Consider the following 15,879-nt stretch of genomic DNA (forward strand, 5'->3'; position numbering starts at 1 on the left):
GCTCTCGCGTCGCTGAGCAAGCCGGGAGGAGCGCCATGAGAAGGGAGTGCGCCGCCGCTGCCGCCGCCCGGTCCTTCTCTTCCTCTGGGAGTTTGGAGCTGCACGCGGAGGCAGGCGGCGGCGGGGAGGGCGGAGCCTGCAAGCGCGAGCGCGTCGTGTCTTCCGTGGAGGAAAGGTTCTCGTCGCAGGCGTCGCCGTCGTCCCTCGGTCTGCGGCAGTCTCATCTGCCTCCCGCCGTCCTCGCTCGAGCGTCGAGGCCAGCGCCTCGCCCGACCGGCCCTCCGGCGCTCCCCGGTCGCCCCGCGAGGAGTCCGCTCGCCGCCTCGACGTCGCGGATGTCTTCGGGGCCACCCTCCTCTCCGTCCTCCGGCTCTCTGTCCGCGTCCGTGGCTAGGAATCTCTCAGAGGATGCGGCTCCGCGCTCGTCGGCGTCGCGCGTGCCTCCTCTTGAGGCGCTTCCGGTGCCAGTTCTGCCTGAGCACGCCTGCGTGACTTCTCTCGTCTACTGCGCGACTCGCAGCGACCACGTTGTGGGGTTGTGCGACTCCACGAAAGTCGCTCTGCAGCGGGGACACGCTATCCTCGCGCCGACGTTCCCAGGCCCCCCCGCCGTGGGCAGCGACGACGGAGAGCCGGGTCTCTTCAACCCCGAGACAGCCGCGCACAGGCGACGCGGCAGGCCGCCGAAGAGGCGGAAGCTGAGACGCGCAGCCACGGCCGCGCCTCACCTCGTCGCGGACGACGCCCTCGCCGCCAAACACGTCAACTCAGCAGACGCCGCGCCCGGTGACCCCCCCGTCCACCCCGCAGGTCCCCCTTCTCCCGCCTCCGTCTGGGCCTCGTGCCCAGTCGCTCCGCGCGGTCTGCTATCGACTTCCTGCGTTCCTCCGCCTCCAAGACTCGTCACGTGGGGCCTGGTTGAGCGAGCCGACATTCACTGGATCTCGTTGGGCGACGCGCAGCGATTCTACGCGCGCGCTCTCCTCGACTTCCTCCTCAGTCAGCTGCACTACGACGCAAACAGCGGGCCTGCGAACGCCCTACCCCGGAGAAAGGGACCTCAGGGGGGAGCGCCTGCCGCCTCCGCGTCCTCTTCTCCGTCGACATTGTCGGCTGAGTCCTCTCTCGCGTCTGTCGCAGCCTCGCCGGGCGCAGAGAGGCAGGGTCGCTCGCAGGCTGTCTCCCCCGCGTCGGTAGCATCGCCGCCTGCTCCCTCCGAGCCTGCATCTGCGGCTGCTCCCCCCCGCTCTTACTCGCCTCCGCTCTCTTGTTCTTCCCCTCTTGCGACGTCGTCTCCTTCCCTGTGGCGTCCCCAGCAGGCGGGATCGCCTCCTGAGCTCGCGGCGAGTGCCAGCGCGTCTGCTGAGCTGCTCAAAGAAGCAGAGGCACTGCCTGCGGCGGCGGGAAGTGCCCAGCCAGTCGCAGAGAGCCCAGGGTCCCCGCAGACTCGGAGGCCGGAATGGCGGACGCTGAGGAGCTCCAACGAGCCTTTTCGCCTTTCGACGGAAGCTCGCGACACGAGCTGACACCAGAAAACCTCCCTGAAAACAACCCCGTGGAAAACAGAGAGGCGTCTGCAGCCCTGCGGGCGCCAGGCTCAGGCGTAGAGGACAACACGGACAGCGATTCCGACGTGACCATTGAAGGCACATCGACGCCTGAGGGGCCTGCGGCGCCCGCGAATGTGCCGAGCGCTCAAAGGCGCCGGCGATCAGCAGGCAGTTGGAAGAAGTAGGGTGGAGGAGGACAGGAGCGGCGAGGCAGGTGGCAGTCTTCGGGGGAATCGACTCAAAGCGCACAGGAAGAAACCGTGAACGCGGCGCTCTGCCGAGCGCAGAGGCGTCTCAGCTGCCGAGGCGCTGGCGCTGCCGAACGGTGAAAAGGCTGTGTGGAGGTCGTCGCCTCGCTTGAGCACAGGGGCGGAGGTTCCGTGAGAAAGAGGATAAGAAAGGGCTGGCGTGGGAGGAAACGTGCTCAGAAATTAAGCAAAGACGATCACTTGGAGCAGCCAGTAGAGAGGCGAAGAGCCAGAGATGTCCGCTGTGGAAGTCTTGTCCCTGCACACGTCAAAAACACCGCCTAGCAAGTGATGCGAGAGACTACGATGTCAAATACCTGTCTCTTTTCAAGGTACAGGATCCTCTGTCGCGGAGGCGGCATGCCTCCTGCGTCGCAGGCAACGCAGCGCCTACACTGGTTCTCGATAAAAATATATATATATGTGTTTATATATATTTATATACTGATATGTGCGCTGCTCACGCTAGCCGTACACGAAGGGTGGAGGCCGCACATTTTCTTCTACTTAAATTCAGAAACGTATATATTCGGTTTTTAGAGATAAAGAAAACTTTAAACAAAGGTAGCGCTCGTAGCGGGGCATGCGTGGTGAGAGTTTTTCAACTAAACAACACTACTATAAAGGAGATCGATTTTTCATTATAAATTTCATATTTAGTTAGTGTTTTGGAATCTGAGTTCGAGAAAGCTGGCCGTGGCGCACCTCATCAAACTCGGAGACAGCGCGGGGAGGGGTGTGGGGGGGTGGGGTGAACCCTAAACCCTGCCAGCATGGGTTCCTTTATGAATGTATCCAACAAACTCGGATTCACGCGGAAGGATCGGGCGTGCGTATGTACGCCTGCAGGTACCTGAGAGAAGTGCAGTGAAGTGCGCTGCTAGCGCACCCCTCACTACACAGTGAAACACAGATACGCCTGTATGCGAAACCGTATATGTATATATAATACGCCTGTATGAGAGATCATGTATATATGTATGGGATCATGTTGCGCTCGTGCCGTAAAGACAGAGCGATTCCCCCGCGGCTGGCGGTGTGTAAGGGGTCTATTGGGCGTAGAATGCATCTCATCACAGCGTGCACAGAGGCTGTTGAAAATTCTACGCGGTCTTAGCCAACAAGACGCGACAGGGTGTGCCTCGAGGCTCGCCTGTCGTCTCGTTGCGCTGACTTCAGCCTCCCGTTTTGCCCTCGTCGTCTTGGGTGTGTGCGAGAGTCAGCTTCCAGCTACACGAGCAATACCAATGCGTCCTTGAGCCACATTCGTTGCGCACACTTGCAACGGAGAGCCTCTAGCCTTCTTGAGTTTCCTAGTTAGTTGGGAGAAGACCGCTGGATCATCGCCCGTGCGCCGCTTGGCCTCATCAGCGGTAGAGACGGGTGTCTCTCTCCTGCAATGAAGGAGAAAGAGAGGTGAGTTCCGGATGCGACACTGCAAACATGAGGCAGCCGTCGGCTTCCTGTTCCTTTGTAGGGGCGAGCGTGGCGCGTTCTTTCCTCTGCAGATCTCGGGCAAAAGAAATGCTGCCTGCTGGCTGTGTCAGCCGAAGACACGTCCCCTCGATTCTCGATGCCCGCGGAGAGCCCACAGACACTACCACCTCGGCCTGTTCCCCCGTGAGCACATCTGCAGACAGCCGCGTCTGCGTCTAAGAATGCATCAGTAACAAAAAAGGCATGAATGCGCCGGAACGGAAGCCGTTTGACTTTGTAGCGTTCCACGGCAGCTCTTCACGTCGTTTTCGCCGGACGGAACTCGGGATGACGGCTGACACGCTCGAGGCGCTCGCCCTCGTCCCGCGTGGGAGAGGCGCGTTGGACTGCGAGGGGAGACGGCGACGCGCGCGCGTGACGTACAGAGACGGGCAGCGTTTTTGGTTGTTTCGTCGTCTTCTCCCATCCCCTCCCCCGTCCCCTGTCGCCTGCGCTGCTCGCGCGCGTCGAAAGAGCGTGTTTTTCGTGCGCGTCGGAAGAGCGTGGTTTTTTCGTGCGGGAGCATTCCTGTCTATTTTCGTTCAGCCTCCTCGTTGTGTCGAAGGTTTTCTCCAGTGTCTGTACGCTGCTGCGCTCTCAACTGTTTTCGTTCCCGGTCGCTGGAGCACACCACGGTACTGTGTTTCTTTGTGTTTGCGAAACTGAACGGCGGAAGACCTTGTTGTCGCTGTCTCTTCGTTTCTAGCCACTCGTTTTTCAGGGCGTTGCCGCAGTTTCCCCCGCTTCTTCGCGTCTTTCAGTTTCCGCATGTGCGTTTCCCGCCCGGCTTTCCCCAGGGACCTCGACACCATGGCTTCGTCTGCGCCAAAGGCCGGTTTCACGCCCTCCTTTTCGTCCAGGGGCAGCGCCTTGGGCAAGAAGACCTCGTTCGCCCTTCTCGCGGCTTTCTCCTGCGACTTTCTCCTCAGTCTCCTTTCTTCGCCGTCCGCCTCGTCTTTCTCCTCCCAGGCATCAGCTGTGTCTGCTTGGTCCGCGCTTGGTGCGGCCGCCGCGCCGCCCAAGTTGTCGGGAGAGAAGCTCGCGGAGCTGATGCAAATGGATTTGAAGGACATCAAGGAGCGCATGCTCGCCCTCTTCGACATGATCGACGCCAACAAAGACAACGAAATCGACACGGAAGAAGCGAGAGCATGGAGCACCAAGCTGAAGAACGCGATGCATCACCACCAGGTGCGCATGGAGTTCCAAGCCATCGACAAAGACAACGACGGCCGGGTCTCCCTCGCCGAACTTGAGGCCACTTACGTCGACGGCCAGGACCAGAAGCAACTGGAGCAACACAAGGTAGGCGCGACAAAAAAGCAGCCTGCAAAAAGGTTCCTTTCGAGTCCGTCGGCGAGGCCGCGGACACGCAAGCACGCCGACGCCGGAAGAAAGGAGTCGCGCGACTGCAGAGATTTAGGTCGTAGACAGCAGGGGGGGAAGGAGGGAAACCGCGATCACAAGGAGAAGGGCGCGGGCGCGGCTCAGCGGAAATGACCGTGAACATTTGAGCAGCAAGGGTTGGTTGGGCTTCTGTGTAACAAGGGTTGGGTAGAGCAACATGGAGCGAGGACGATCGGAGAGCAAATTATCGGACGCGCGGGTTCGCTAGCGCTTCCAGCCTTTTTCGTTTTGGTCTTTGCCGCAGCGTCTTCAGCTCCCTGGCTGCCGTCGAAGCTCAATCGTCCAAATTCTTTGTGTCTGTGTTTCAGAAGGAAGTGGAGCAGAGGTTCAAGGCTGTCGACAAGGACGGCGACGGCCTCCTGGATATGACTGAAATCATGATTCTCATGGACCCTGGCAAAGATGAAGTCCTCATGAGCATCGAAGTCGAAGAAATCCTCACTGTAAGTTTGCTCTACACATAGTTATGCTATACATATATATACCTATATCTGTGGAACAGATAGGAGCTCTCGTTCTCAGCTGTGCGCGTGCGCACGAGCGCGTGTTGTTTGTGGGGATTTTCTTTGTCCTCTTCGTTGAGTGCCCTCAGAATGGGTACCTGTGTGGGTGGCTTGCATCGACTTGCAGTACTGCTGCGTATGTACGCGTCGGAATGCTTCCTGAACCCTCTCTTTCTCAGCCAGCTGGCTGTTTTTTGATGCTGCGTTGCCTGAGTATGCACCGCTGTCCTTTGACAGGCTCAAGACAAGGACGGAGACAGAAAGATCAGCCTCAAGGAGTTCATCGACACGGAAGGCGGTAAGCGCGAAGAAACTCTAGGAAGCATACGGATGTCGTATTAAATAAACTCTTGAATAAAAAGGTTCAACAAACTAGCAACACTTTTTTAAATGTGAAAAAAAAGCGATCAAGTGCGTCGCCGGGGAGGAGGAGTGTCGCGGAGGAGTTGACAAACTGCGCCTCTTGATGGCCGCGTCAGTTTGCGAGTTTTTCGAAACCGGACTTGTAGTCACAGCCCTCGGGAGAGGACGCGAGACTCGAAACAACTGGCTGCGCTTCTTCGATTTTCTGCTTTTGTCCTCGAGGGACTCTTGTTGAGAATGACACTGGTAGCTGTCCGTTTTTCGGTTCCTTCTTCCGCGATCGTTTTTCGCTACCGTCCTGCGCCTTCGTAGAGGGAGTGGAGAGACACCTTCGCTTTGCCGCGGTGTGCCTTCGCGTCGGCTGCGTTACCGTCACCACAGCCCGTGCGCGGGGTTGAGCAAAGAGGAAGCCTCTATTTTGTTTTTCTGCAGCGAGCGGCGCTCTCAGCGAGAGCGACAAGGCGGAGCTGCAGAAGGAGTTCGGGAGCTACGACATGAACGCTGACGGGTTCATCGATGAGGAGGAGCTGAAGCAAGTAAGCAACGCGCGAGGTGTCTTCTGTGTGTATGTGCTGCCTTGGAAGCGACGCCTCTGCGACGAAAGCTGCCTCCGGTCTCCCTTTTGCGTGTGCGGGCGTCTTTTCCCTCGTTGCTGCGGAGGGTGACCGCATGGGGCGGCTTCTCCGCTTGAGTTCATGTGAAGGGTTTCTTCGCTTCCCAGGGCTGTCCCTCTTCTTTCTCTGCGGGCCGCGGCAGCCGCGACCGCATGCAAGCGTCTCACACTCCCACATGCATGCGTCGTCTCTGGCTTCTCTTCTTCGTCTTGTTTCCGGTGTGGAGACTTGCGGGACTGCGTCGATGTCGTGTTGCGCTCTGTAGATTATCAAGGATCCCCACGCACACGAGATCCGCGTGTTGCTCGAGGAGTTTGTGAAGGATTTGAAGGACGGCAAAGTCGGCCGGGAGCAGTGGGAGAAGGACTTTGAGGCCTTCGCTGTCTCGATGTTGACCGACAACGGCGAAGTTCTGCGCTTCCCAGAAGACTACAAGGGCCTGGACTTCCCGTTCAAAACTATCGTCCCAAAGATTCAGGAGACTGAGGACAAACACGACGAGCTCTAGGTGCCTCGCGTCGTTCGGCTTCGTGGCGCTGCCTCGGCGCAGCTCTTTTCAGTGCGATCTTTCTCCAAGCTCAAGCCTGTCGCGGGCGTCTGGGATGCAGGGGCAGCAGCCGCGCGCTTCAGGCTCTCGGCGCAGGCGCTCCGCACGTACAAGCTCTGGGGCTGCGAGCCGACACGCACGTGGCCGTATATATAGTTTATATATGCCGTTTTTTCTGCGGCGCGCGACTCTTTGCGAACGTGCACAGGCGCGGGAGACGGGGCGCGGGAGACACCTGTTCGAGACTCTTGAGAGCGAAAGTGGGGTCTGAAGCGGATGTGCAGTTGACTTTGGCGAACGCGGAACGTCCGCAGTCTACGGCAAAGCGTCTACGAACCCATTTCCGCGCAAAGGACTCCATGGCGCGCAGGGGTGGAGAGGCGCGAGCGTCCCTAACGGACGCAGGACTCTCCGCACACGGGCACGACCCCATCCGAGCGAACGGCCTATATATATCTACACATATGTATATGAGGTATACACGTTTTTTTATGTGAGGCGTGGCTCCCGGCTGGATATGCGCGGCGCGCGAGCCGCGTTCAAAGCCCGCTCCGCGTGGCTCAGTTGCTAGGGCGCCGCAGTCGCGTTCGTGCACACGAATGCATGCATTTGGCTGTCTGGACGCGGAGGCGCATGGGGGTTGTGGCCGCGAAATAAGAGGGTCCTCAGTGGACCTGTTGCAGGGGCGACTTCGCCTAAGTGCTGCGTGATTTGCACCGTGGGTAGAGGGCTACCCCCTCGAGGCTCGCGGTGCGTCCAGTCGCCCAGTTTTGCCGAAGAAACCTGGGCGTGTGAGGGCGACGCGTCTCTGTCGCAGGGCGAGGTACCTCCGTCAATACGTGCGCTACGCAGCGCCTTCGTGAGCGGAACTCCACCACAAAGATATGCACTTTTAGCCGCAGCCGTGAGCAGCGGGGACTCCGACTATACACCGGTGCGCTCGGCGGCACGCGTCGCAGGGCTGCGCGTCTCGTCCGCCGCAGCTGTCCAGGGAAGGGAATCCAGAACGCATGCTGCTGGCCTTCTGTGCAATAGGGAGCGAGGCGAGGAAGCAGCAGGACTGAAACAGAATGCTTCAGCTGGGCATTTGTCCGACACGCAAGCTGCTTCTCTTCTGCGCACTAGCGAGCGAGCAGGGGAAGCAGTACTGATACAGAATGCTTCTTCAGCGAGGCGTTGCCTGATGCGACGCCTGCGTACTTAAAGCGAGAAGAAGCGCAGAGCAACCAGCACAAGAACTGCTTATTTCTGTTTCGAGTTCTGTTCATCGCCTCTTGACGATTCGCAATCCATCAGGGGGCCGCCGTTGGAAAGTTGAAGCCCCTTCTCATTATAGCGCATGTCTAGGCACCTCTAAGCTCACATATCCATTGCGTATCCGCCAATGATGCAATATCTGTGGCCTCATCACTCCTCCGGCGCACGAGGTTCCCACCTGTGCGCCCTCCTCCTGTGACAGATTCCTCAGCACCCACACGCAACGCTGAGAGCCAACCAAGACTTCTAAAGACTTCCAGTGTTTCGAAGAGGCCTCTGCACCTGCGCGTTTTTCTGCAACGCGCGGCGATACCGTTCAGCTGCTGACATGCTGCCGTGTGCATATACGATTATTTGTCCGCAGAAGATTCTTCTTGGGGTGTCCGCGAATCGCCGCCAGGCCTCGCAGCGCAGCAGAGAAAAGCAATTGAAGTGTCTGTGTCTGCCCATGGAAACGCGCATCATCCGGCGAGGCGAGGGCGGCACCTGGGGCTACATGCGCGGCACTGAAATGCGACACGAGAACGCAGAAAACGCTGCGCGCGGCCAGACATACCTAGAGAATACAGTCTACATTGTACGCGGCTCCTCTCCCCTAAATTCTTCAGCGAATGACACGATTGCATAAAAAACACAAACGATACGTTGACCTTATGTGCGCTCCGCAAGTCATAGGTATGTCCCTAGATACACACGCTCATGCAATTATATGTCCATACTCACATGTAGCATGCATATGCATTAAAACGCGCAGCCTCTCTTCCCTAGCTCTTCTAAAAAAACGTCAGCTGGGGGTTTCCTTCGCATCTTCGCAAAACATCTCGCAGGTCAGTTCAAAGAGCTCTTCCGCGAAGGAGCCTCCCCCCCTGCAATCTTCTCAAGAGTCTCCGAAGCGCGCGACAGAAAGATTCAGGACGAAGCTCGTGTGCGTCGCTGCGAAGTTTTGGCCTTCTCCGGTACCAAAAACAGGCGAAGAGCATATAAAAAAGCGCCTTCCACCGTTCTGCTCACGGGAGCAACCCCAAAAAACGACTTTTCTCATCTCGCTTCTTTTTCTCTCTTAATCCTCTTCTCCGCTCCTTGGCTTCGTCGGATCTCTCCACGTCCAAGTCCGCTGCCTGCCGAAGGAGTTCTCAGTCGACGTGAAGCTGTGTTCACCTCTCTTTCCGTCACCTTCATCGGCTTGTCTCGGAGTTCTTCCCGAGTTCCCCTCATGGCAGTATTTCGCCTCTCGTTTCGCTTCTTCATTATCCCGTCTCTCCACCGCGGCCTCCTCTCGCTCTCGCGCTCCCGTCTCTCTGTTTCGTTCACTGATTCTCCACGCCCGCTCCCTCTCTCCTCTTTGCATCGGTCTGCCCGCCTCAGTCCGCCAGCACCCGCACTCGCCTCCGCTCTCGCCGTCTTCGATTCAGAACCCGCCCGACGCGCAGCGAAACACGGACAATCGAAGGAAGGACCCAACGTCCCAAGGAGAAAAACACGGAGGGTGACACGTCATTTGGGCACAGAGAAAGAGAGAAAGAGGCCAGCGAAGGCGCACGCCGCGCGAACGCTGAATCAACAAGACCGGCGCGGAGTACCTCGGCGCCACCCCACCGCAGCGCGAGGCTCCGCTGAACCCGACGTATCTCCTACACTTTCGCCGGAGCAAACTCTCCTCCTCACAAAGTTGACAGAACTCTTTCACCAGAGACGCAGAGAGAAAAAACAGCTTGGTCCCCGTCTCCGCTGCCTCCCGGGGTCTTGCTCTTCGCGCGCCGTCAGCCGCATCTCAGCCCCAGGCTGTGCATTTCGCAGTGCCTTCCCCGATCGCAGAAAAACCGAAAATGCCAGCACCAGAAGTCTCCAGATTAGAGGTTCTACACCATCGCATCCGCTTCCGTGAAACGGAAAACAGACCTCGCCTTCCCCGCAACCGCAGCGCGAAAAGCCGTACCCGGCGCCCACCTTACGCACCTACATATAAATATATATATATATATATATATATGTAGATAGATATATGTAATTATGTGAATGTAGATGTTGATATGTATCTGCATAGGGCAACGAGCGGTGTTTTTCCTCTCGGGCAAATTCTTCTCGTGCAGGGCTTTTCGAGCGCACCGGCCTCACTTTCGCAGCGCGACGCACACCGACAGAGCTAAAACTCGTCTTGCTCCCATGCCGACGCACTTCTGCAAACATCTTGCCCTCGCGACCTCAGCTTGACGCCTTCAGGCCCTCAGGTGCTCACTTGGGCTGCCGCCGCCAGGCCTCTATCCGCGCGCACCGCCCAACCAGTCCGTGCGCCTCCGCGCCGACCTCGGCTTCCTCGAAAGGGCCTGAGACGCAGAAAAAAACCTCAAAAATTCGGCCGCGGATGCAAAAAAGACGCCCGCACCATCACGCACGCCAATATCCCTACTCCGCGTTCATAGTCAAGACGCGCGACACAGTCTCCATAAATCTCATATATATATATATATATATATATATATATATATATATATATATATATATATATATATACATGTATAGTCGATATAGTGACGCGAGAGAGTCGCGCATGCGTGCGCTCCCTCTTGGTCTGCCTCAGGGGACTGGGACGGGCGTTCGTCTGCATGGAAACTGAGATCCATTTCACACCGCGAAGTATTGATATCGAAATTTCTTGTTCTTGGAAGATCTCGAGACGCCAACAGAGGCCGCGTTTTGTGAGGGGAAACATGGGGCGGCGGCAGACACCGAGGAAGGGATCTGAATCGCGCATGCGCCTACCGATCAACGGCGCCGCGCGGCCCCCTCGGTCTTTCGGCGCTGGCTTGAGGCAGCTGCTCCGGCTCACTCGCCGCGCGCGTCTCCGCGGAGCCCTTCACGACATACGTCGGCGCCTCTGTGCCGCGAGGGCGCTCGCCTCTGCGGCCTCGCCGGCCCCCGCGTCCTCCGCGACGCGTACTGAAAGTGCCCTCTGCAGCCACGCAGCAAGAAGAACGCGAACGAGTCGAAAAGTCGTGAACACACGCACGAACCAAGAACAGTCGAGGCTCCTCACACACACATCCGTCCTAGCGGCAGGGATGAGAAGGAAAGAAACGAAAAATTAGATATACATGTAGTTTGTCTCTCGCTCACGCAGACGGACGCACAAGCACGAATACACGACCGCGCGTTTTGTCTTTCTCTCTCTCGCCATCAATATATATATATATATATATATATATATATATATATATATATTAGCACATAGCACACACACGCGTAGAGGCTTCGCCTACACTCACACGCTTTCACGCATGCTTTGCAAGAACCTCAGCTTGATATCCCCCCGATACACGTCTTGCTTGCGACCTCGAGCCGGCAGCTGCGCCTGCGTCGCAACTTCTCCGACGCGCTGCGGCCCCCGGCCGCGCCGCCTCAGACCCGTCTCTCACCTTGTCCGCCGTCTCCTTCGCCTGCCCCCGCAGGCGGTTTCGCCGCGACCCAGGTTTTCTCCGCACCTTCGTCAACTCCCTCGTGTGCGCCGTCTGCCAGTCTCCTCTCTGTCTCCCTCCAACGGCTGCTGCTGCGGCGGTGGACGCGTCCCACACCGCGGCTTCGGCGGCCGCCGAAGCGTCTGTCGCTGTCCTCAGCGAACTCCGCCGCGCCTCCTACGCCGCGCCCAGACGGCCCGAACTGGTCTCGCGGCTCGCCCTCGCGATCGACCGCGTCTCCGCCCGGCGCCTCGCCGCCCCGTGGAGCCCAACGAGCTCGGCGCCCGCCGCGCCCGCCTCCGAAGGGCCTGCGCTGGTAGTCGAATGCCGGCGGACTCGAGCGCGCGAAGAAGCGCCGACCCCGCCCCCGGGAGAAGCCACCGTTTCCGCGCGGCTCGGTCTCAGTCAGCAGAGTCTCGAAACGATCATGCAGCCACTTCCCTCCGTCGCCCTTCTCGCGCTCCTCTGGGCTCCAGAGCTTGCGCGACCTGCCTACTCTGGGGACAGAAACAAACCAAGCGAATGCAAAAGAACCTGGAGACGAAGGAAAGGGCGACACGACGCTCCTGAAAAAGTGAAACCGAAACGCGTTCCGCAGCTCATCTCGGAGGGACGCAGAGCGGGAGGGCCGCTCCCGATGAAAAAAGACGAACGAACACGAGGACCCACGCGGCATAAACAGCAGCGACTGCACATCGCTCAACAGCGCCGTTTTTGCAAGCAGAAAGGAAGAGCGACAGGAAGACACGACGATGAGTGAGGCATCCGAGCCGTCGCCGCGTGCTCTCGTGGCGAACTGACACAACACGAAATAAAGCGACACGAGAGAGGACTACTAGAAAACACTCGAACGCGTCTCCTCCTTCTCCAAGTAACACGCCCTGACAGGGGAACCTCCACATACGCACTCCACACACAAATCAGTCAATCAGTCCATCTATTTGTCTATCTACCTACGTATCTGTATCTATCGATCTATCTATATCTTACATGCATATACATATATATGCATATATATGTACATATATGCGTCTATACATACAGGTACTTGTAGCTATATATTTGTCGTCGTTGGTACCTGGTTTGTGTGCTGCGCGGGATGTCATCGTTGCGCGTTTCTTCTTCGCTTTCTTCGTCCGCGAAAGCTCGCGTCGTGCCGCGGCGGACCTCGTCTTCGCTGCCAGGCTCCTCTCCGGAGAGTTCGCCTTCGCCGCGGTCGTCGTGGAGGAAGTAGGAGCTCCCGCGCGGCACGAAGGAAGGATCTTCCTTAATCAGCTGCGATACTCCACCGATTCCACATGCCGGTCGAAACGCCCGATGCGACCCAGGGAGCAACAAAGAAGTCACGTTGCACTCTGAACCCCCCTGAAAACAGGCGGTCGCGTTAATCCTTGTGAAACCGGGTTCGGAATCAACTCTCAGGGTTTAGGGTTGATATGTCACAGATATCATCAGAAAAAAGCGATACGCAGTCTCGTCATCCCGAGAAATGAGTCTCTTGGTATCTCCTCGCAGGCCCTCGCGCGGCACCTGAACTGACCTGCCAGGTCGACTTCCCCCGGAGCTGCCTGTTGAAGTGTTCATCTCCTCCCTTCCCGTTCGCGCCCTCCCCCAGGTTGTTCTCCGCGTCGCATTCGCCGTTCTCCGCTTCACGCGAGAGGGCGCGCCCGTCGTCAACTTCGCCCTGCTCCGTGGAGAAGTCTCCGCCGGTCTCCTCTTCGCCTCCAGGGGACCGCTGTCCCGCTTTGGCGTCAGGCGCCGGCGCGGCGCCGTTCTGCGCGGCACCGTCTCTGCGGACGTCGGCTTCTTCGTCGCTCGACTCGCTGCCTGAGAGTAAGAGACACGAGAGCGCCGAAAACAGTCACAAGGCACCGAACGCGGGGAATAGATTGTGAGCAGCGCAGAGAGCGGACGCGGCGCACGCAGAAGGCGCCGGGTCGCGGAATGCCGCCACTGCCGCGAACGCGCCAGCTGAGCTCTGCAAGACCACAAAACGCAGCCGTTCACATATACCGAAAAGGAGCAAACAGACGCTAAGACAAGAGGGAACGAAGCACAACGCGGAAGTAAATTCCAGGCAGACTGAGGCCCTGCGGGGGTCGACGCTCGCCCACGTAGGGTCACGCGAATAAGGAAAATGTAGTCCTCGCGCGAGAGACGCTGCTCAACAGAAGAAGATTGGCGCGACTAGAGAGCCATGTGGATACATCAGGCACCTCGTGCGAGAAAAAGAGAATGCACTCATCCCGAGACACCGAAATCACTTTCATACGAATTTCACGCGAGGGAAAAAAATAACAGGATTCCCATCCAGACTGGCGCTCTCCCGACGGGGTGAAGTCCTCGGAGAAGAAAAGCTGTCTGTTGCGTACCCGCAGAGAGATCATCATCAAAGACATCCTTGTCGTCCTCGTCGCCTGAGGCGTCTCGGCGGAGATTCTTCGAACGCTCCATGTTTCTGCCTCTGCAGAGAATGAAGAAAGAAGATAGAATGACTCTTACTCCCCCGAAAAGGCAGCCGAAGCGAGAGGCTTTGGAAAGAGCGAAAAGTCGAAAGGAGAGACACACACGCCGCAGACTTGTTTAGTAAGGCGGCTGCGGATGCCCAAAGAGCGACCGCAACAGGAAACTCCACACTTAAGCGGGGATGCTCCACACCACCTCCAGACGCGACGCAGACACCGAGACCGACTACGGGCTTCTGCATAGGGCAGTTCCTTCAAAACCTGGAGCTGCAGCACGCAGAGACTCCATCGCATCCGCGAACACCCCACTCTGGTCGTGGTTTGGAGACCTCACTGAGTCACTTCCTCAAAACGCACGACTACGCACCTGTGGCGCACCCATGGAGCGCCAGCTCGCACGCGCAGAACACAACATGCAGGCCAGCAGGTCTCTCTGCGCCTGCCCTAACATGCACATATCTTGCCTGCCGAAACAACGCACATACACGTACTCAGACGAGTATATATATTCAGGATATATAATATATGTGTACGTGCTGTCGCATCACTGTAAGTTTCCACAATGACTCTGGTAGCCCTCTCTCATCGGCCCCCTGCGTCTGTCCATCCAGCATTTCGCTCCGTCGTTAGTCTAGGCGGGAGACAGATTCCCGCGAGGAGGGGAAAGCCCCTGGACTTTTGCGAGCGCTTACGTCATGGTTGCGGAGAGGACGGCCTGAGAAATAGGAATCTGATACAACAGACACGCGGGATACTGCCAGAAATCCTCGAAAACGCTCCACAGCGCTCCTCCGGTTGGACGAACTCAAAGAAGTGCTGAAAGATTCAGATCATGTGATGGAACGCAGTCGTCGGCGCGAAGATTGGCGACAACCGGAAGAACAAGAGGAGCGGAACTGGAGACAAAACGCGCCGGAGAAGAACGGAGCGCTCTGCAGATAAGGTGATCAGAAAATCGCGCCGAGCGAGAAAAAAAGAAAGGGGGGGACAGCGGGAGAAAAAAACAACGGACAAGTAGAGCCGACGAAACGAGATGATAGGAGGAAGACGCTGACGGGAGACAAACACGTGCTCACAAAACGCGAGGACGGGTCTTGAGGGGGCGAAGCGAAGCTCGGTAACTTAGGCCTCCCCTTCAGCTCAGCTTGGCTACAAAAAATGAAAAAAGTGGCTTTCCTTCACTCCAGAAAAGAAGAAATCACTCGCGGATGTCGCCCAGAGACAGTCAGAGCCTAAACGGTCGCCGCGAAAAGGAAGGCAACGCTGAGAGGGGACGACGAAAAGATGGGAAGCACGATCTGGCACGAGACGAGCGGAAAGGGGTAGGAGGAAATATGGAGAAAAGGCTCCGCCGGTCAAAAAGAAAGGAGAAAATCTTTGTCCTGAGGCTGGAAAAAAGGACGGTTGGCCAGAGCGGATGATTTTCCGGCTGCCGCGAACAGAAGCGCGGGCGTCTCTCCCCCCTCGCTGCGTGATAGAGAACCCTAAGCTCACATTGCGGATAGCGCCGCTGCACGAGGCCACGATTGACTCACGACGCGGACGACGGGATGTAAGGCAAGAGCAACAGTCCGATCCCCCTCCGAACGTCTGCACAAATCAAGCGCAAAAGTGCTTGTTTTTTGCTTGGTTTCTGTTCCTCGAACTCGCACACCACAAACAGAACGGTACACATACACTCCAGCGCGCGCACGCGAATTCCACTCCGTTGTTTGTGTATGCCCCTCGGATTTCGCGGCTGTCAGCGAACGAGGAGGCAGGACGACAGACTCAAGCTTTGCGGTGCAGCTAGAGGCGGGGACGTGGGGTGGGAACGGGCAAAGCAAGGCAGACAAGAAAGCAGAATGCGAATAGACAAATAGTGCTTCATGGCGGTCATGCACGCGCGAACCGCCGGATATAGCCGCTGCCGAAGAGAGCTAGACTCTCTCGATCCCCGCCGGAGATGTGCGCTATACCGAGCCACGCCAAAGCGAAGCGCGGGGCAAGAGAGTCCT

General features: G+C 57.8%; 3 protein-coding genes across 3 annotated transcripts; 2 read left to right on the forward strand and 1 right to left on the reverse strand.

Annotated features, from left to right (window-relative positions):
• Window positions 1–35: 35 nt before the first annotated feature.
• BESB_083170 (uncharacterized protein) lies at window positions 36–1,526 on the forward strand (the record flags this gene model as incomplete). Its single annotated transcript, XM_029366667.1, has 1 exon — window positions 36–1,526. One exon carries the CDS (start codon window positions 36–38, stop codon window positions 1,524–1,526), a length of 1,491 nt encoding a protein of 496 aa, XP_029217127.1.
• A 2,516-nt stretch (window positions 1,527–4,042) lies between these two features.
• On the forward strand, window positions 4,043–6,669 carry BESB_083180 (putative calcium binding protein precursor; the record flags this gene model as incomplete). The annotated part of the gene is made up of 5 exons (XM_029366668.1): window positions 4,043–4,579; window positions 4,990–5,124; window positions 5,422–5,482; window positions 5,980–6,083; window positions 6,427–6,669. The coding sequence occupies 5 exons, from the start codon at window positions 4,043–4,045 to the stop codon at window positions 6,667–6,669; spliced, it is 1,080 nt and encodes a 359-aa protein (XP_029217128.1).
• Window positions 6,670–10,189: 3,520 nt separating this feature from the next.
• BESB_083190 (uncharacterized protein) lies at window positions 10,190–13,871 on the reverse strand (the record flags this gene model as incomplete). Its single annotated transcript, XM_029366669.1, has 6 exons — window positions 10,190–10,289; window positions 10,726–10,915; window positions 11,379–11,914; window positions 12,496–12,692; window positions 12,958–13,244; window positions 13,790–13,871. The coding sequence occupies 6 exons, from the start codon at window positions 13,869–13,871 to the stop codon at window positions 10,190–10,192; spliced, it is 1,392 nt and encodes a 463-aa protein (XP_029217129.1).
• Between the last annotated feature and the right edge of the window lie 2,008 nt (window positions 13,872–15,879).

The sequence above is a fragment of the Besnoitia besnoiti genome, chromosome VIII, assembly GCF_002563875.1.
Source record: "Besnoitia besnoiti strain Bb-Ger1 chromosome VIII, whole genome shotgun sequence".
Lineage (NCBI taxonomy): Eukaryota > Apicomplexa > Conoidasida > Eucoccidiorida > Sarcocystidae > Besnoitia > Besnoitia besnoiti.